Raw genomic sequence first — 21453 nt, 5'->3', positions numbered from 1 at the left:
CCAGTGAGCTAATCCTTGGCAAACCACACTAAGATTCTCCAATGAAACCAAGTTCCTAAGGATAAAACATTAATCTAGATAGAAAATACATGCAAGGGTCAGAGCGAAGCCTGCTTCTCGCAGCCCCGCAACTTCGATGACCTGCACATTGCAGGTAGGAGACCGAGCTGACTCCTCTAATACTCAGTTGCCAAATTAGATAAAGGACAGATACATCTCTGTCATAAACCCTCTTTCAAAAGTTATGATTCACTCATAGATGTATTTCATTTGAAACTCAGGTCAGTTTCTAACAGAAGTTGTGAATTAACTTCCAACACTAAAAACATTTTCCTATCAGTGCCAGTATCTTATTTGAGGTAAGGAAGTGAGACAGGTGAACAATAGACTGAAGAAATTTCTACTTCTCTTTCTTTTCTTTTTAAATAAAAACACTGTAAACCTTACTTCCAATTGTTTTACAGCTCAATTGATAAGGTGTGTTCCTTTTTTTTTTGTTCAAGAAAATTTAAAAGCAACTAATTTAAATATGCAAAATTATCTTGAGTTGTTCATACAAGTGAACTTAAAAGCCGTGCAACACAGGAAAATTAAGTAATTATGCCTCCAAGTTATTTACTGCAATTAAGCTCATTTATCATATGCAAATTAGTGCAAACTGGTCTCATTAGTTACTAAATTACTCAATATGAGCTGAACAATGTAGCACTCCAGTTTGTAATGAAAAATCCCTGTAGAGGCAAGCAGTATCAATTAAGCTAATTTGCATATGCAAATATATTCACCAACTTTCTCTTTTTCTATATTTAGTTTTACATTTTCTTACCATTCTGGATCACAGGGAGACTATAGGGTCGCTTACCTTCCTCTCCTTCCTCTATCACAGCTGAAGAATACCTCTATTATTTGAAGTTATCGTATTTTATTTTAGCACTGATATCCAGCAGGATGACACTTTGCCAACAAGGGCCACCAGGAGTAAGAATATGCAACTTCCTGGAGATAATCATTTCTTTTATAAGTTCCAATAAAATAATAAATAAGGGTGAAATTCCAATTCATCAATAAAATGAACAACAGACTTGAATGTTATCACTCTCTTTCAGAGAAGTCTTTTAAAAAAACACTGCCATCAAATGTAAAATGAATGCTGGCTTGGCTAGGCAGCATCTTAAATAAAATAATCTGGATCTTGTACTAGTCAGTTTTGGAGCTGTTTTAGGTATTATTCACTTTGCTTTGTCCAGATGTTTGAATTGTATTAGTCAACCTTTTATTTTTCTCTTGCCGATTCAAGGAGATGCTGAGAACAATACATTTGGCATTCTCTACCCCCAACCTCAACACTGTTGTAAGTAGCTTCCTCTGCCTATAGAGCTCATGTACTTTCTCTAAAGAATCTTTTTCTTAGTCTTCTACAATTGAATGGGTCTCACAGACTGGAGCAGGACTGTGACTAGAAATACTTGAACAATAACAAAGATATAAAATGTCACAAGATACGATTTGTTTTCCTTATTACATCAACTACAAATTTTTAAATACTTCTGGTAGGGAACCTGTATGTTTTTCTCTGACAATAATTCTGCAGGACCAAAGCAGTATGCAGACAAACTAGTCACGATTCCAGGACATGTCCTTAACCAATCTTCAGAATGTGATTAATAATGGAATCAGAATTGCAAGGTAAACCTTGATCTGATTTTTTCCCAAATCTGATCCCAAACAGCTTTTTTTTAAACCTAGGTCCTTCTTTCACTTGAGATAGGAATCTACTCTGTATTCTGTGGCTGAGGTGTTGAGGGAAAGAAAAGCCTCATGATGAAAATCTGACATTTCATTGAGAAATGGTGCCGTCCATCTCACCCACACAAATCTCTGACTACTTTGCCTATCAAATGGAAAAATAGCTACATTTGAGTTCCCTTCCTCCCCACCATTTTAGGTAAATACATACCTTAATTAAACTGTTCTGCTAAGGCAATGGCCGTATCTATATCTTCTACAAGAGGGTTGTTCTACCAATAAATGAGCCTTGCAAAAACATCTCCCTCATTTTGCCGGGGAAGATAGGCAGTCGCCTAACTACTGTGCCCAGCCTTTTCTAAGTCAAACAAACTCAAGTGTTATAATCCTACAATGTTTTTGATGGTTCTCCCTTGGTCTGCCCATAGGATTCTCCTGCAGTTTGGGGCTTAAATGTTCTAAGAGCAAAACAAAATGTCTTAATGCCCAGAAATAATGCAGGGACGATGACACAGATATAGGAGGGTTCATGCAATACAGCCAAGTGCAAACTGACATGTAGGTACCATGTTTCTGCCATTATCTCCCATTAGGGCATTTCTTAAAGAATATTCTTTTTATTCTCCTAAGACAGCTTATGATTTTTTTTAATAAAACATGTGGGTACTTATTATGATTGTATTCATCTAGCTCACAAAGTGTCATTTAATATCCACAACTAGTTATGGATAAAGACCATCCTTCAATCACTTTATAAGTATGTAGTAGTTGTGAGTACTGATACATATTACACAACGTCATATACATATAGGTAGTTTATATTTAACATATACATATAGGTAGTTCACCATAACGTGCTCACAATGAATACAAACATAAACCTTAAAAATTTTCCATATACCAGGTCTGATTTGATTGTTTTAACACCTGTGAGGTGAGTACAACAGCATTGCTATGGAGTATGCAAAAAAATACTGCAATTTTACATAACAATTATGTAAGCATTATTTACAGAAAGAAAAAAAAACTTAAAACCTTCTGCTAAGGGCATGCAAATAATTAAAGCACTCCATTCATAAATCTGCACCTAAGGGAAAGTCATTCCACTAATTTTACGAGTTATGAAGATGATATTTGTTACTATTTTGTGTTTCATTAACTTTGATAAGTAAAATATGAATATTCTATCTGGTCTCTAAGTTGGGAAAGTAAAAGTAAATAACACTCATAATTTTTGGTATTAAAGAAGTCATGAAATGGGAACAACAATGCCCTAAGAGAGCTTTCAAAGCAGGAACCAGATTAGTGCTTAGTCACATATACTATATTCAGGAAAGACCCCAACATAATGACCTAAAGTTCTTGGATTTTTTTCTTAGCTTGTAGCAAAAAGCACAATGTCTAAACCTGACCCCTTGCCCTTCTGCTCCTCATCTGATTAATAAAAGTCAAAGAAGAATAAAGTGAACCAAAATGCCTTGACTCAGTCCTAATGCATACACTCCAGTCCAGCAGTTGCAAGGCTGGTATCACTTGAACCCTCAACTCTCCTGCAGAAGATACCTCCATCTTGAAATTCATGCCTGAAACAGCTACAGGTTCACTGGGGCTACGGTACTGGTCACAGTCATTCCAGAAGCCTCCATGTGACAATGTGACTGGTAGCCCCAGAGCTGCCCAGGGCACAGCCCAGCCAATGACCTTGCCTACGTACACCAGTATTAGGCCATTAAATTGGAAAATGACTTTGCAACAGTTGGTTTTATATTGATAGAATCACCATTAAGTCAAATGTTCCCCATCTCAGCAGAAAAGAAGTCAAATTTTAAAGGATACGCCAATACATGGCTAATAAGATATATGTAGCAAAAACACATATTGCAGTAAACAACATGGGTGAAGCAAAAATTAACGAGTCTGTCTTCATCCCTCACCCCAAACTCTCTACACCAAGGGGTCCTTAGCCCACTCTCCCATGAAACATCACTGGGGACACAGGCAGGGAAGCATGGCACTTGGTGCTGAGAAGTCACAGGCATTTACTGAACCCCACCCCGGTATTCAGAACTGACCTCTACCTTATCTTCCACGTCCCACATTTCCCATGCCTACCGTGTTGACTACACAGGTTTTTATCAGATATTTGCAAGTGAAGGAAGGGGAGGAGAGAGGGAAGAAAGAATTCATCCCTGTCCTCAAGAATCAACCAGATTCTTCCATGAACCCTCTTGAAGGAAAATATGGAAACCATCTTATGCTTGCAGACCACTGAGATATTGCTGAACGTGGTACAGATAAGGGTCTATGGGCTCAAGAGCCCCCTGCAAGGAGGGATGAACACTAAGAGAGCTTAGAGAAGGCTCTTCTTGTTAGTACCATTTCCCAACCCCTTCCTACACACAATTCTAATATTTCATTTAGAGGAGTATATACACCTCTTCCCTTGCCGTAACTACTGGTATTAGAATCAAATGATAAAAAATTATAATTTCAATGACAATTTCAAGATTATCTAGTACAACCATACTTGGAGGCCTGACTTTCTTGAAAGCATCCCTACCAAGGCACCTATACTTCCCCTTAGAGACAAAGACTTTGAACATACTCCAAATGTGAACAGCCCTATTTAGTTTTCTTGAATGAACGTGATTTTTTTTATCCCTTTCTCTCTTCCGCACTCTGAAGCCACACAGAATGTATCTAATCCTTTTTTCACATGAGGTCTTCAAATATAGAGAAAGGACATTAACATCCTTTCTAAATCCTAACTATACTAAACTTCACCAAACCCTTCATGCACTCCTCATGTGATATGATTTCTAGTTCCCACACCAGTCTGGTTATTCTATTCTAAATGACATCCAGTTGTCTATGTTTCTCTTCAAGTGTGTTGTCTAAGCTGGGTGTGACCAATCCCAGGAGCAGAAGAGCTCAGCAGCCTCCTTCTAGATCCCCAACTCTCTTAAGGACACCCACTGTTGAACTGACATTTGGAACAACCATGATATACTCTATTTACATTAAGCTTATGTTCAATTCAAACTCCTCTAAGTTTTCTGTTTCGAATTAGTTTTAAATTCTTGCAGCTCCTGGGGCACCTGGGTGGCTCAGTCATTAAGTGTCTGCCTTCGGCTCAGGTCATGGTCCCAGGGTCCTGTGATCGAGCCCCGCATCGGGCTCCCTGCTCCTCAGGAAGCCTGCTTCTCCCTCTCCTACTCCCCCTGCTTGTGTTCCCTCTCTCGCTGTGTCTCTCTCTGTCAAATAAATAAATTAAAAAAAAAAATCTTTAAAAAAAATTCTTGCAGCTCCTAAGTCACCCTTCCTTGAGGACTCTGGACTCAAATTTCAGAATGAATTGAGAAGATAATAATCTGAGGCTACTGTTTGGACTATTTCTTTCACTGACTAAGTCTTATGCACTGACTGCTTCAGAATATAAACAGCATGGCTCATATAAAACTTATAAAGGAGATTCTGAACCGTGTGTACAGGAGAAAAGGAAATAAAAATTTGAGGATCTAGGAAGAAATATCCTTTCTGTATCCCTGAAACTAATCTACTGCCAAGGTAACTCAAAATGTTGTGTGCATGATAGAATAGCAAATCCCAAGGTATACTTCAATACACATCAGTTATATAGGAATTTAACAGATATTAATAGAGAAATGGCAAACATCAGAATAAACAAAATAAACCAAGTAAGGCTGTTCAGGGCCTTAAATTTGCAAATATGAATTGTGACATCTCAGACCTAATGAATCATCGAAACTGTCTCAGAGGGCTGTTAAAAATCATCAATTTCTGGACCTCACCCTGAAGATTCTGATTTAGTAAGAATGTGTCCTACAAACAAGTGTCTCAGATGATTCTGAAGCTGCCAACTCATGAACCACCTCAGAGAATCACTGGGATTTGACCACGGAGAATCTGATGCTAACAGTTTTTCTGGGTACATATCGTCAGGAATAATATGCTAGGTCCAATGAAAAGCATAACCAACTTTTCCAAATAAGCTGCCTAACTATCCCGAACATGTCTGCTTCTCTAATTCCATATTAAAAATGTGTCTGACATAGTTTAAACAAAAAAAGAAAAGAAAAGAAAAAACAAGCTTTGGCCATGTCAACATATGTCCTGGAAGCATAAACAATGTAGGACAATTATCCCTGGATGTGTCCAAGTCACAGCAAAGTCTTAAGGAAAAAAATTTTTTTGAGTAAGCGAGATGTAGGGTTTGGGATGAATCTTATCTGGGACTAAATGATTACAGTTCCATCCTAGTAACCCTCACATTTACCTGCCATGGAATTCATTGGCAAAATCAATTATGATTATTTGTCTCCTTTTACTTAAAAATATACTTTAAAATTTCATTCTGAGAAAGCTTGTAATTTGGGGAAGCAAACGTTAAGATTGAAAGCGCTTATGAATACAAACTCAAGCAAAGAACAACTGAAATTTGGCAGCACATAAAAATGTCACATTACTGTCACAACAAAATTTTGCTCTTCCAAAAACAATATATAGCTCCAAAGACACACACATATATCCACTTACAAATGCAGCACACACACAATCATTCTGGGAACAGCCAGCTACTATACATTGCACACCAACTGAATAGTGCAATTTATCTCAATTATTACAGCACAAATAATACTTGCCCTCCCTTTCTCATTAATATTCTCTCAAGGGATGGCTTTCTAAAAAGAAAAAAATAAATTCATAAGAATTTCATAATTCCAAGATAAAACAACAGTCATACACATAGCTGATATCTAAAAATATTTTTTAAATAAAGACTAAACACGTAAATTTTTCTTAGTAAAACACAAGCAAGCTTCTTTCTCTTTTAGTTACCTGCAAAATGTGACTTCCCAAATGTGCTTCAAATACTTCAATGGCCAGTGCACTGGGGCTTCTCCTTCGTTGTGCACCTATAACTTATTAAAAAACAAAGAAGAAGAAAAAGAAAGAAAAGAAAAGAAAGAAGAAAACAAATTAAGCTGGAGCTCTGATTCACACCTTTAACTTATTTTCCCACTAACTACACATCACTAGATGGTGACTACACCAAAGAGCTCTGAAAGAAACACAGCCCAGGGTTCATTTTGAGTTGCCTGAGCAAAAGCAGACATGAGGCTAAATTTTCAACTCAGAATATTAATTTCTGCGAACATGAAAAATTATATCCAGACTTTTTCACTTTTACATGCCCATTTAGACTGTGTTTCCTACACTGGAGCAAAACCATGAATGTTTACATTTCTTTAAAATAAATTAGCACACTGTTTCTCGTAAAATGTAAGAATTGTTATTTTTAAAGCACACATATACTGCCTGCCCACGTACTCCTCCCCCACCCCCCGCCAAGGCCCCCAGGACTAAACCTTTCATATCTCTTAGGCTAGGAAAAAGCAAACAGGACTTTTTTTTATGTTCCAATGCAATAACTTTATCACAATTTAATAAGCACAACATGTCGGATAAGAGATTCTCATTAATGACTGTTTGCACTAGTGTTAAGTGTCTCAGGATGTCTGGATTTCATGTTTACTGAACACTCATGTGTAACTATTCCTACAGGACCTACAAGAAGCCCAGGTAGACTCTTGCCTAGCACGTGCCTCACCAGGCAAGTGACTGTTTTCTTATCCGAATCCTCGGGTTCTCCTACTGACTTAGGATCTGTCCGTCCCTTCCTGGCAGACCCTACATGTGTTGTCTGCAGGCCCCTCACTCAAGGAGCCTCTGATAATCCTTAACAAAAATGAGCTTAATGCAGGATATCTGTGGGATCCAGGATCGAGGGTCTTTCCTTTACTAATTTTCTTTTGCATGAGGTCACCATTTGCTTTCAAATCTGTTTTGGGTATTTTTCCTTTTTTTAAAAAAAAAAAGTTTTCAAACATAAAAATCTGCTTCATGGTAACTTCTGGAAGGAAATATTTGGATCTTTTCCTTATTTCCAATAAGTAAATCCCTCAAGTTTTCCTGTTTTTCTTGAAAATTTTATTATAAAGTTCTACCTTCCTCAAACCTACACAATAAATTGAAATAAAACCGAACCCCACTTTCTTACATCTAAAAACACTTTCAGCTAGTTGACAAGAAAATTCCAGCAAAATGCTGCTGGGGTAATTCTGCTTCGTTTCCATTACTAAGTCAGTCAGTTGGATCTCTAGCTTAGTAGGGATTATAATATAAATGTACTTATGACTATTGTGCTGTGCAGAAGTAGGCAGTTTACGCCTGCAATTGTGAGTTAGTGTCTGCAATGTCTGAAAGGCACTTTGAAAATAGCATGAGTGTTAAGTATCATTATGACTGGCAAGGAGAAATAAAAGGGGCATTTTTTTCAATGGGAAAATTTATAAAATATAATTGAAGAGTGATTATTATCAAAGAATATTCCAGCTGGAAGGGATCTTAGAAATCTCTATTCTAACTTCCTCATTTGCTTCAGAAGCAAAACACACAATAATTTTAAAATAGAAAAATCAGTTTTCTATCCTAACATTAATCTTTACTATAAGTATAGACTTGAGATTTTTTAAAAATTTAATATTCAGATATAGTTAAGACACTACTGCTGTGTGTGTATGTGCACATTTCTGATTAATTTCCTATTCTAACATGCACATTACTCCCTTCAAAACTCCTTTGGCATTTTTGATAATGCAGCTGTCTTGCTGAATACTGTTTTCAGTTTCTAGAGTGTTAATTGCACATTATGGTAGCTTGGTGTGAATGATCCCACATGAATAAAATCTGCAGTCCTTTTTTTTTTTTTTTTTTAAGATTGTTGTGGGGAGCTTCTGGGAGGGAGGGGAGGGAGTTGAAAAATTTCAAAAGTGTCCACTCTCTTTTTGAGGCAGTAATTAGGATCCAGAAAGCTCCTTATTAGTAATAGTTCATCATTTGTGGGCATTTCAGGACTTCCAATTTTGAAGTTCAAAATAAACCACTGCACTTCACAGAAGAAATGGACTGGAGAACGCAGACTCTTCTATAAAAAGCTGGATTAAGAAGAGGCCAGGAGAGCAATATCCCCCAACCTAGAGAGAACCCTAAAACATCACAGCAAATATTAGGAGCGTTTTATTTACTAGGAGGCCCAAGAGGCATGCTCCAGTAACAACAGATGGCAGCCCAACTGCCTTCTGGAAGCACAGAACATTGACTTCAGTGGGGTGCTCACAGGGGTTATTCAAGTCTGGCCACTGATGGCCTTTCTTTTCTTGCCTTTTCTTCACTTAGGGCTCAGGTTATTCTCTAAGTCAATGCTGCAAATGCATAAATAATTAGGAATTTTATTTAAAAAAATTATTCATCAGCCTGAGGATCCCACACGTCTTTATCAGCTGTTACATCCACAAGCCCTACCTGCCTAGTTACCCTTCTTTGTTCCTCAGATCGTCCAGAACCCGGAGTGTGCCTCCCAGTACCTGCTAGCATCAGACACAAGTGTCTGGTAAGTGGTTTCATGCTATTCTATTCGATGGCATTTTTATGGCACTGGAACTTCTCTTGATTTATATGTTTTGCACTTATGCAGGTGATGTGGGGCTGTAACGACAGTTCCTAATTTTACAGCCAACATAAATATGTTAAACAGGAGCCCATTATGCCCGTGGTAGAAGCCCAGCTCTGACTCCGGCACTACTGGTAACGAAGAGATGTTAAATATGCACTTCTTGTTCTGTACTTTTCATCCTATCGCATTTGGGGAACTGAGACAATCATCCGGTCACTCAGGAACAATGCAGATACAGTTATTTCGCTGCTCTATCTTAATCTCATGTTGCTAATGGAGTATCATTAATGCCTAAGAAACACCAAAGAGGTGTTCCCTTCACGAAGTCCATCATTTTCAGAAAAAGAATACACTACTTATGAAGCACTCTCCGATTTGTGTGTTCTGGGAGTCAACCGTTTCTAAAACGATTCGGTAGTCCAGACAAATGTACATTTACTGATGAATGGGTCACGGTTTCAGCTCATCTACTGACATCATTTCATGTATTTGTTAGTTCGGTTAAAAGACACTACCTTTTCAAATTTAAAGAACACTAATCATATTATCCAAACAAAAACAAAAAACAACACGTTGCTAAATAAATGGAATTTGTAATCTCTTATCTGGGAAGAGCATGTCCCTAACTGACTGACAGTGAGACATGAGAACTGGGGAAGTTGAACAGCTTATACAAACTGTTAAAAGAAAAAAAAAATAATCAATAATTCAACTTCAAATGTGATTCAGCATTTACTGTGTACCAACTTGAAGTTGAAAATTGCTAACTACTGCAGGTAGTTACTGTAGGTTACCTACAATTACTGTAGGTAACTGGTGTTATAAAACCTAATAAACAGTCCAAAAAAATTTTTTAAGCAATTCAAAACAGACCTAGGCCCAGCATATAATTATCAACAAACACTGCAACACTCATGTTTTGCCAGGGTTAAAAATAAAACACCTAAAATTTGAAGAGACTTTAAATGGAAGAAATATATAGGGAGAAGGGTTTTTAAAAATCAACCCAAGAAACTGTGATTGTTTCAGAAATCTAGAATGATACAATGAATCATTAGGATGGTGAATTTGACTTTTCCCTCATTAAAAAATGGAAGACACAGAAGGAAACCACAATCTGAAACATGTATCTGAAAAATTAGTCTTGTCCCTCAACAACGTCGGCAAAAATATTCCAATATTGACTCGCATACCTTGTGAGGTGGTCTTTGAGAATTAATTCAGTGCAGTAAAAGACAATCCCTCTTTGGGGAAATACACCACACACCCCAGTCATATTCCTAACCAGTGCTTGTCACCTTCGGGGATACACAATCGCCAGGAAGGCTGAGGATTAGCGCTCAGTGGGAGTTTGACCTATTCAGCCAAAAGGTCAGCTTGCCACAGAAGAACCCATTACAAAACAGAAACAGGACAGCTCAGTGGACACACATAATGAAAGGGGGAAAAGTCACGGGCCCTACTTGCCTTGTGTCCTGCATTGCCCTTTTCCTTAGTAACTCTCCCCACCCCCATTTCCAGAGAAGGTGGAGCTGCCCCAGCTCCTCACCAACAGAGTTCACAATAGGAAGGTAAAGCACAGGCAGGAGAGAGGAAGGGGCTTGTTATTTAAAAGAGCATTTGATGGACTCTGAAAAACAAACTGAGGGTTCTAGAGGGGAGGGGGGTGGGAGGATGGGTTAGCCTGGTGATGGGTATTAAAGAGGGCACGTTCTGCATGGAGCACTGGGTGTCGTGCACAAACAATGAATCATGGAACACCACATCAAAAACTAATGATGTATGGTGATTAACATAACAATAAAAAAATTATTTAAATAGAAAAAAAAAGCATTTGAAAGAGATATTCGAAGTGAAGAGGAGTAGGACATTGTGAAGCACGGTTTCCAAAGGACTGTTTTATTAGGGAAAAGTTGTCACTGGCAAGTAGGGAAGGCCATTTTCGAGATATTTTCTCATCGGGCCCCTCTCCATGGGGAACAGTATGGCAGAATGGGTAAACGTAGCCTGAAAGTTCTGTAGGTGGTATTTCAGGGATGGAATCATCCACCTAATAAAAAGGCAAGCTTCATGGCTGCCCTCTGAACTCATCCTTCAAGGGGCAAGGCTCTGTTCCCACACTGAGCTTGGGGGGTAGGGAGGACGAAAGAGCATGCTTAATGGAATACCGGACATCGCTCCCTGGGCTTTAGCACTTGGGGTAAGCAAAGTCAGGGTCTGGGAAAGAATGGAGTATAGAATGCTTAATGAGTCTTTCCATGGCTACGGAAGAAAAGAAAAGGGATTTCCCTTGAAGAATCTCAATTAGCCTCCCTCACTGTTGGGCAAGGGAAGCCAAGGAAGGGTTTTCCCAGGCAGGAGCCTCAGAAGTTTATAAGGAGAGTGTGCGTGCCTTGTGTTTCCCTATCAAAATAAAAAGGTCTATGTTTTCATTTAATATGGGACCAAATCTTCATTCTGAAACTGGTCCACACAGCTCTGCCTACTGCCCATATTCACAACCTGCATCCTTTCAACTGTAAGCCCCTCACTGGTTGTGCAAGGCTTAGACACTGGGGGAGTTTCAGATTGGGAGGGAGAGGAGAGACTGGAGAAAGTTGAGCTCGGTAGCAACTTAACCAATACAGCGGCCCCGTCACTGAAACTCCGCTGTCCCTGCCATGACATGTGGAGCTTCCACACAATGCATCATGTAAATATCTGAAAACAAATGATAGCAATGCTTTTCAATGTACTTGCACCAATATTAGTGTTTTCGCTATTTAAAATACAGATGACCAGAGAGGAGAAATGGGGACAAGCAAAGTTCATGGGGCATGTGAATGATTAACGATAAATAAAAGAAAGAAAACCTCCTCTATTCAGGAATGGTGCACTTCGGGTTTATTTTTCAATTCATATTTAGTCATTTTTAAACATCACAAAATATATCTGTATAATTCATATCCCAGAACCCACGAACACATTATATTACCAATTTAAGAACTTTTTTTAAAGGATTTTATTTATTTATTTGACAGAGAGAAAGAGAGAGAGCACAAGCAGGGGGAGTAGCAGAGGAAGAGGGAGAAGCAGGCTTCCCACTGAGCAGGGAGCCCAACATGGGGCTCGATCCCAGGACCCCGGTATCACGACCTGAGTTGAAGGCAGACGTTTGACTGACTGAGCCACCCAGGTGCCCTATTACCAATTTAAACAAAAAAGAGGTATTAAATCCAGTAAAATAACTGAAACTCTAAGAAGTCGTATGCCGATTTTAAAATTCTTTGATGCAACACATATTTAAATTTCTCCCACAATTTAAGTATGGATTGAATGCATTAGCCAAAAGCCTTAGAGATGATATGACTGTGAAAGTATTAATGCGTACAAATGAATTATTTAATTTGGGGAAAAGAAACCATTCTGCTTTTCTCAAAAACAAACCAAAAAAAAACAAAAACAAAAAACAAACAAAACAAAACAAAAAATCCTATCTATATGGCTTCAACTAGGAAGACCTAAGGGGAAAACATACAACATTCAATAAATCTGTTTAGTCTGGGGTTTGTGCATCATGCACTTCTCATCTTCTGAAGAACTAAATACTGGCCCTGTGATTTTTGAAATCGTTTCTTTATGATTTTCTACATCAAATAGGCAAAGTCATCTAAAGGGAAATAGCACCCAAGCATCACTGTAGTAAGTCTCGACAATGCTTTTGTGTATTTGGTCAGCAACAAGCTACAGGGACTTCTTTAATTCCAATGTTCCCTTTCAAAGACTCACGTTGCCCACCACGCCTTCCTTTTCCTTGAAGGAAATGAGAGTTTCTAGCTACCAAAGCAGGGATTTCTCCATCTGTAGCTGGGGAAAAGGAAAAATAGCCTTTCTCTGACAATCTGGTAGTTAATATAGGAACTATTATATATGTCCCTTATATGGGCTACGATAAAGGGTGATTAACATTCTTCATGAGAGGACCCAAAACTCCCCTCGACCGATGACATTCTTCAGGCTGTGGGTGAAGCGGCTGCTTGGAGTGACAGCACCTGAGGGAATGACGGAGCTCTGACAGCCAAAGTCTCCTGGACAGAAACCTCAGGAAGATGCAGGCATGATCCACAGCCTGGGTGGGGTACATGAGGGGAATCCTTAAGAGATGCCTGAAGGCATCAGCGGAGAAGAGCATGGCATCAGGCTGGACAAAGGATGAGGATATGCTTGTTATAATTCCTAACAGGACTTTATACAAAAGGAAGGAGTTACTTGATTATTCCAATTTTACTTTCTTAATCATGCCAAAATAACAATGTATATAAAAAAAGAGGGTACTTTTAAAGGACCAAAGTCTAACAATAACTTAAAAGACGTCTGAGTCTTTTCTGAGTATGTTTCTTGGCTTCAATAACTTGCTACCGGGGGGGGGGGGGGGGGGGGGGGGGGTGTGGGGTGGTTTGGGTGGCAAAGCTTAAACTTGACTATTTAATCCCCTTAACACAGTGAAGGATATGAGAATGGCCTCTTTTCTTTACAAAATAAATAAAGGCAAAAAGGTTATTGATCACGACTAATTCCCATCTTTGGATTCTCAGCAGAGATGTGGAGTATGGTGGATTTCACCCCTTCTCAATCTGGGGAAGTTTTAAGAGTGTGGCAGTTATCAAGTGACTTCAGAATGAAGAATATAGGGGTACTTGGGTGGCTCAGTCGGTTAAGCATCTGCCTTCGGCTCAGGTCATGATCCCAGGGTCTTGGGATCGAGCCCCACATTGGGCTCCCTGATCAGCAGGGAGTCTGCTTCTCCCTCTCCCTTTGCCCCTCCCCCTGCTTATGCTCTCTCTCTCTCTCTCTCTCAAATACATTTTTTTAAAAAAAAAAAAGAATGAAGAATGTAGAATCTTCGAGTGATGGGGAGTCTTTATTTTTACCTAACATGAGCTCAGCGAGAAGATAGAAACGATTTCTGGCTTCAGAGCTACAGCACGAACATGCATTGACCCTTCCCATTTGGCAGGTGCTCTGCTAGGTACTGTGCACACAAAGATGAATGACTAAGATGCAAACCACTGAGTGAGGCGGTCCTGTGTGACAGAAGGTCAAGTGGGCCACACACAGTGGGCGACACAGACCCTGGCTTGGGCGTGGAGCCTGAACGTGGGCCTGATGTACGAAGGTGCTCTGCTTTCTGAGTACAATCCCCAGGCTATCGATTTGAGCTTCTTCTTTTGTTGCTCTTATTGTCTTTGTTCTTATGTAAATTCCTCTTCTTCCAATGACCACTTTCCTCTACAAATCACCTAGTCTATGTCAGGAAGAAACACTGTGTGTTCTCATGAATTAACTGCATAGTTTATAAAAAGACACCAAGTATTCTCTGATCACAGCTCTCAACCGGAAAAACAGATCACATCAAATTTGAGATTTCAATGCCAACCAACTCTGCAAAGTTTAAAACTTGTCTTTTAATTGACAGAAATGACCTCCCTCACTAATCAGCTAAACAGATTTTGAGCATGTTACATTTTTAATGCGGGTTAGATTTGGTTTGCTCGTTCAGTAGGGTCTGGGGGGGAAAAAAGGCTTATACTTTCATTTTGAAAACTATCTTCAAACCCTTTCAGTTGAGCGCTACCATACCATTGTCCCCCCTTCTGACCTCAGCAGCTCACCGACTGTTACTGGCATGATTCCACCCAGTAGGAGGGGGTAGAGATTATCAATGAAACAGTATGGTGTAGGTCAGCACTCAATGGTAAAAGGAAGAGGTACACATCTGTGACCTTGATTTTGTTTTCCTAGTCTGATCCCCAAATTTTATGTTATGACATTTGTAACATCTGCTACAAATTCGAAGGTAAGTCAGGCACAACATTATTACTTCCAGTCTAATGCTCCATTCATCCTTCAGGCTCTCCGAGGCCACTGATAGGATAGATAGGACAGGGAGCTAAGAAACGCTGGATGTGCGGGAAGCAGCTTGTGTTTCTGTGGGAGAAAGAAGGCAATGTCTCTTGCCCTCTTCCTCTTTTCTGTCCTGTTCGTCTATTCATATATTCAGTCATATTCGTATTTTCTCTCAGACAGCAGCCCCCCCCCCCCCCTTGTGCCACATCAATGCTTGGCAGTGCATTTAGTGACTTTCTTTCTGCCAAAAGTAGAGTCAACATGAATAGTTCCATGAAGCACTGGGGTGTTGGCTCAAAGGACACAATTCTCTGCTTATAACAGCACCTGCTTGAAAGTCATTCTGATCAATTTCCAAAGCTTAACCATCTCAGGCTATGGTATCACATTTATTCATCCAAAATTTAGTGAATACATAGCAGTATAAAAGATATTAACCTCACTGACCTAGGTGCTAGAGACATAAGCCAGGTTCCGATTTTCATTTCTAGATGCTCTCTTTATACATCATCATAAGAGAGCTAAAGGCATCCATGCAAAATATTTGTTGAGGCTCTGAGAATATTCAAATGAAAAGACCCTGACCTTCCCAGGAATCAGAGTCTAGTGGGGAGACTGATATATAAGCAAATGGATAAAATGTAGTAAATGTGCAGTTATCAACTCTCAACTAAGGATAAGACAGGGAGAGTGGGGGCAGGAAAGGCCTCAGAGCAGGGGTATGGTAGAGATGGCGAATGGAAGGTTAGCTCACAAGGACAGTGAAATACAACAGTCAAGACCCTGAATGCTCACTTTGGCAGCGTGCACGCACGCACACACACACAGGACCCTGGGATCCACTGGTCAGCTATGAAGGCAAGGACAAATGCACATTGACGTGGTTACACATAGCAAGGTTTTGGGCTCATCATCTTGCCCACTCCAAGTTGTTTTCCCTTAAGCTGCAACACCGCTGGACTGTCACACTCCTACAGTTGCTGGTGAGGCTGGGTCCCCCCCACTACCACTGCACCTTCCTGAGGCTCAATACCATAGTTTTATAGTCACATGATTACACCAAGGAAGACCAAGGTCCACTGCACTTGGTCTGAAGACCCTGACCTTCCACTGCTCCCGCAACGCTCCAACACCACCGCTGACATCGAGGCCCCTGAAGCACATGCCTACATCACAGCAGACAGCTTCACACCGTGTGAGACAACACAGTCACCAAATGGACCGTCACATCCCCTTGGGCGTTCTGAAGGGGACTGCGGTGATTCAGGTCCTCATTGTCGGGCATCTGGTTCCTTCCCCCAAATGCCTCCTGCTCTCTGTTTGCAGGAAGAGTTCACTGGGGGACAGTTATGAGCAGAGGAAAGGACTTGGGTTCTGGAGTCAGGCTGACCCAAGTTTTCAATCCTCCATTTGTCTCTAATTAGCTGGGTGATCTTGAACAAGTTAGGCTCTGTGGACCTCAACTTCCCAATCTGTCAGAAGGGTTAATGCTTCATACGGCTGTTGTGAGACATGTGACAGCCCCGGCCCTCCTTTAATTTCCCTTCTAGAACTTATTTGCATATCACCTCTCTCCTCTGCTAGTCTTTCACCTTCATAAGCTGGGGAAATCATTTTGTGCACTGCTGAAACCCTGACAGAAAAGGGCCCAGAACACAGAAGGTGCACAATAAATATTTGTGAATGAGTGAGCATTCTAGAGCCCCGTGCTGAGCCCAAGGGAGGCATTCAGCACATGTCAGCTCTCTCCTCCTTGCTATGAAAAGCAGAGGGTAGGCCAAAGATGACCTTTCTAAATCACTAACTTAATTCCAAATTTAACAGAAATATTGGGACTGCATTTTTCCTAAATATTAGAAATATTTAGGAATTTTTTTTTTTAAATATTGGGAACATTTTGTTTCTCTGCATGTTGTGCCCGGGCTCTGCCTTTCCTATGGCATGATATCAAATCTACAGTGTCACCACAAACCCTGTGAGCCAACTGCAATCAGGGCCTCAAATCAGTGCAAACATTTCACACATACTTGGGCAAAGAGCCAGCAATTCACTGAGTGTCAGCAACTGCCCACTGAATTTTCTTTTGAAGGATTCACTCACGGCCTATTCCAGCAGTAATTGGCATTCATTTTAAGATGCTGAATGCCTCAGACATAACTTGATTAGGTAAATGTACACAGCCACCGCCAATGGAAACCAAAATCAGCTCTTAAAACCCCACCATCTTCCTTCTGATTTCATATAAACAAAAGTCCACACAATTATCAATGGTAAGTGAGCAGGCGCTAGGTCTTGCTTGTGTTAGCAGATCAAGGTCTGCATCATCACTGCCATCTGCCTCTTGGGAACCTACAGAGTCTCTGATTTGGGCAGAGTTAGAAGCTAAGACATGGGGGCACTATTTGGAGTGTAGAGATAGTAAACAGGCTGCCCTGACTTTCAGACCTGGACTGGAGGACACACACAAGCATACTCTTTCATACTTACCATGACCATGACACATATCAAGGAGAAAAACCCTAATTTGAAGACCTATTATTTAGATTCAAGGCTCAGCTCAAGCCTCTATCAGAGGTTCTTAACCTATTGCTTGCTTTGAATAACTGAGCTGTTTAAGCAAACCCTCTTCCTGAGGCAATATTCAAACACAAAACTTGGTGCATACAATTACAAAAATCCCAGAGAGCTTCTGCAACCCATCCTCCACTGACCTCAGGTCAAGAACTCTGGCTTTAGACCACAGCCAAGCATCCACATGTATCTTGTACCAGGTCGGGCACTAAAGGGAACTGAACAAATGATTCCTCGAATGAATGAGTAATCAAATGAATAGGCAAATGAATGAATGCCACGGACCCAGGCAAGAGAGAACACAGGACTAAAGCAGACACTTGTACTCGGTGTGGAACCGCGAGACTGAAAGTAGCAGCCAGTAAGTTGGTTTATTCACAAAAATTGCTTTGTAGAATTATACACAGCTCCTCCCCTTCTAAATGCAGACGGAGGGAGGAAAGGAAAAAGAGATAATGAAGGTTTGCAAATGAAGTGGGTACAACTGTGCAATCAATCAACATTTTCTGAAAAAGAATCTGCATCACTTGCCAAAAATCTGAACTGAATAACTGAACCAGCATTCTGATGAGAATGGACTTTGCCACTAGCCAGTCATTTTCATTTGTCTTCCAGCTGTCTTGATTCTTTTTTTCCAGGAAGCTACTGGTCTCTTCAGTTTAGTGGGTTCAGACATGGCAATTTATTTAACCACAGTCAAATGCATACTCCATGTTTATTCTTTTAATAAACCTTTACTGTGGGTCTACTCTGTGCCAAGTATTATGTCGGTTGGAAAGGGTACAATTCAAACACTCACCTAAGTATTAATTGAGGGCCTACTACGTGCCAGGCCCTCTAGTGATAAGCCAGGGAAGCATGAGCAAAGCAGACAAACACGCCCGCATGGAGGTGACATGGCGGGGAGTGAGGGAGGGGGCAGACAACAACAACAACAATACACACACATCTAATTATGTAAGTGGCATGAAAAAAATAAAGGGGAGAAGGGGAAAAGGTTAGTAGGAATTTCTGAAGATAAAACCAAATCAGAAAAGACGTCTCCAACACTCTGAGTAGAAAGAGGGATCAGGTGACGGAGTGGCATGACGTCCAGGTGAAGGAAGACCAAATATAAAGGCCCTGGGATGGGAGACACTTATCCAGTTCCGGAAATGGCAGGGAGTCGGTACTCTCAAGGAATCTAGAGACTGGGGAGATAGAAATACAAACTGTAATAAAATAATGGTTTCTTTGGAGGATCTCAGGAAAGGGGACATCTAACTTCAGTGAAATTCAAAGATTTAAAAGAGAGGAAGATACCTGGGATAGAAAGGAGTAGAAATTTTCCAGGCAAACAAGCCAGGGACGTGGTGGTAAGAGGTGTGGTTGAGGTAGAGAGAAGAGCCTACACAACAGCACAAATTCAGCAAAACACGCGAGTGATGCACAGGATAGAATTGTGTTTGCAGGGAAGATGAAGTTATGGCTACTGCATAGGCAAGAAATGATGATGAGTTAATCCTGGGAAATAAGTGAAGAAGACTCTAGAGAAGAGTTCGGTTCTAAAGGTATTTAGGAGGTGAGAATGGGAGAGTTCATAAATTGACTATTAAGGGAAAGGAAGAACACGTGTGAGACAGTAGAGATGTTGGGTGGCTGACAGTAGAGATGGTTCAATCAGTCCCTGCAACAGGACCTTTAGAAGAGAAGGTGCTAAGAAGGTAGGACGTGGAACTGGAGGGATCTTTAGGACAGGCGCATGGAGAGGAGATGTCTGGCAGACCTGAGGCTCCAGGTAGAGGCGTGGCAATGGTGAGGACTAAGCTGCAAGTCATTTGCATACAATAGGCAGAGAAGCCACAGAAGGGCAGAAGGAGGGAAGGCTGGGGGCCAGCCTGGGGAACATCTGCATTTATAGAGAGGAAAGAGAGTCAGCGAAGCACCTGAGAAGGAACCATCGGAGGGGCAGGAGGTGGCTAAAGAGGTGATGTTGTCCTACCTACAAAGAAGAAGAGCAGAACATTTGAAGGAGCGACTCTTCAACTATGTCAAATGCCAAGGAAGAGTTCTGAAGACCTTGGGTGGGGGCACTGCTGTCCACTGAGGAGTAATTGACAGGTGACAACCACGAATTACACACCTTAAATTCCTTTTTTAGGAATTTGTAAGTGAAAGGAAGGAGAATAAGGGATAAAGGATGGGCAGAGAAGTGGGAGAATACCCAGGATGAAAACTTTTTTTTTTTTTTTAAGTGACTTGAGAATGTTTATACCCTAAGAAGCAGCAAGCAACAGCCACAAGATATAGAAGATGGACAACCCTGAAAGAAGCTACAAAATTGTCCAGAGTTCAAGTTAGGTTGAGAAACGGGTAACACATCACTTTTTAAAAAAATCAATATTTTACTATCACCTGAATCTACAAAAATGATGCTTCATGGTGAGGTGCCTCATCCAGCCAAAAGGATCTCAACTTAAAGAACAAGTTCTTCTAGATGATGGTCAGATAACATAATCATCTATGATTCACATTCCAAAGTATATTTCTATAGGGAAATACACTGAAATCAAGCCATCATTGTTCTCTTGAAATCATCCCTTTACCTCTCCTGTTAAGAGTCTCCATACTGCCGCTCCTGCAGGCTCATCATTTCAGACTGGTCTCCCTCTCCCTTGTTTTTCTCCACTGTGTAAATAGGGAAATCAGGCATTCTTTCCTAAGATCCAGGTCTCCACTGCTAGAGTGATTTTCCTTCCAATTTCATGAAAATGCGAAACTCTCTCTGTATACAAAGATGGCCACATGCTATAGAAAGGGTAATTTTAAGGCTTCTACCTCACCTCACACTACCAATAGTGTCCTTCATTTCACTCATCAAAAAGGATGCTCTTTCCTGGTCCACTTGGTTACTAGTGTCTCCTTCCTTCCTTGCATCTTTTGGGATGGCAAAAGCTTTTAAAATGTTATAAATAGAGGACTTACCTGGAATTGCTTTTGGAGTCCCTCTAACTCTTGGATCACAAAAGCAGTCAACAATTCCTCCTTGTAGCCAAGATCTATCAAATACCCATACGCTGGTATCACAACAGATTATTAATATACCCAGTTGTGAACTAAAAGAATATTAAGTAATCAGAGAAAACACAAGTGTCTTTTATTTAGCTGCCTCACCTTCAGTGAGGTTCAATGTTCTAGATGGGAAGGAAGAAAGACGAGCTTCTGGAATTTCCAAAATGTTGTTGAAACAAGCCTCATCCTCAGCAGTTAGAAGAAAATACTCAAGGTTCCTCATACTCTTTCAACTCACTAGCTTTTCTCTCTTCTTTTCTTTGAAAACCACTCACTTCGGGGCTTTCAGAATCTGAGAGGGACTATGTGGTCACTAATGGTCTTGGGCCAACTTCACTTTAATAGGTGGCATTGCGGCGAGCCACCTCCATCTTTTTTCCTCATAATTTAACCCCCAGTCAAGAAGAAGAGGAAGCGCTCTTCCTTCCTGTATTGCCCTCAGAGGTGTATTTGCCTCATTTTCTGACACTGTTTTTTTAGAAGGAACTTCTTCCGCAGTTAGTATGTCAGCCTGGGTCTAGCTCTGTCCTCTGTCATACTCGTCAAAGGGTCTTCACATTTTTATTCATCTGAGTATTTAGGAGTACTTAAGAAGTGGGGAGACAGTTGTAGTTTAGTAGAAAGAGCATAATTCTGAGGGACAGAAACCCTTATTTCTAGTC

General features: G+C 40.4%; 1 protein-coding gene across 6 annotated transcripts in view; it reads right to left on the bottom strand.

The window, feature by feature from the left end:
* NPAS3 (neuronal PAS domain protein 3) overlaps positions 1–21453 on the bottom strand; it is an 839936-nt gene that overhangs the window by 419092 nt on the left and 399391 nt on the right. For 5 of the 6 annotated variants that reach the window (XM_032404923.1, XM_032404924.1, XM_032404926.1 and 2 more), the window contains one exon: positions 6607–6689. In XM_032404923.1, the coding sequence (XP_032260814.1) occupies positions 6607–6689 (83 nt within the window). The remainder of the gene's footprint in view (positions 1–6606; positions 6690–21453) is intronic. The other variant, XM_032404925.1, reaches the window with a different exon arrangement.

The sequence above is a fragment of the Phoca vitulina genome, unplaced genomic scaffold, assembly GCF_004348235.1.
Source record: "Phoca vitulina isolate PV1807 unplaced genomic scaffold, GSC_HSeal_1.0 scaffold7, whole genome shotgun sequence".
NCBI lineage: Eukaryota > Metazoa > Chordata > Mammalia > Carnivora > Phocidae > Phoca > Phoca vitulina.
Note: the sequence above shows the minus strand (reverse complement) of the source record. Positions and strands in the feature narration are given on the sequence as shown.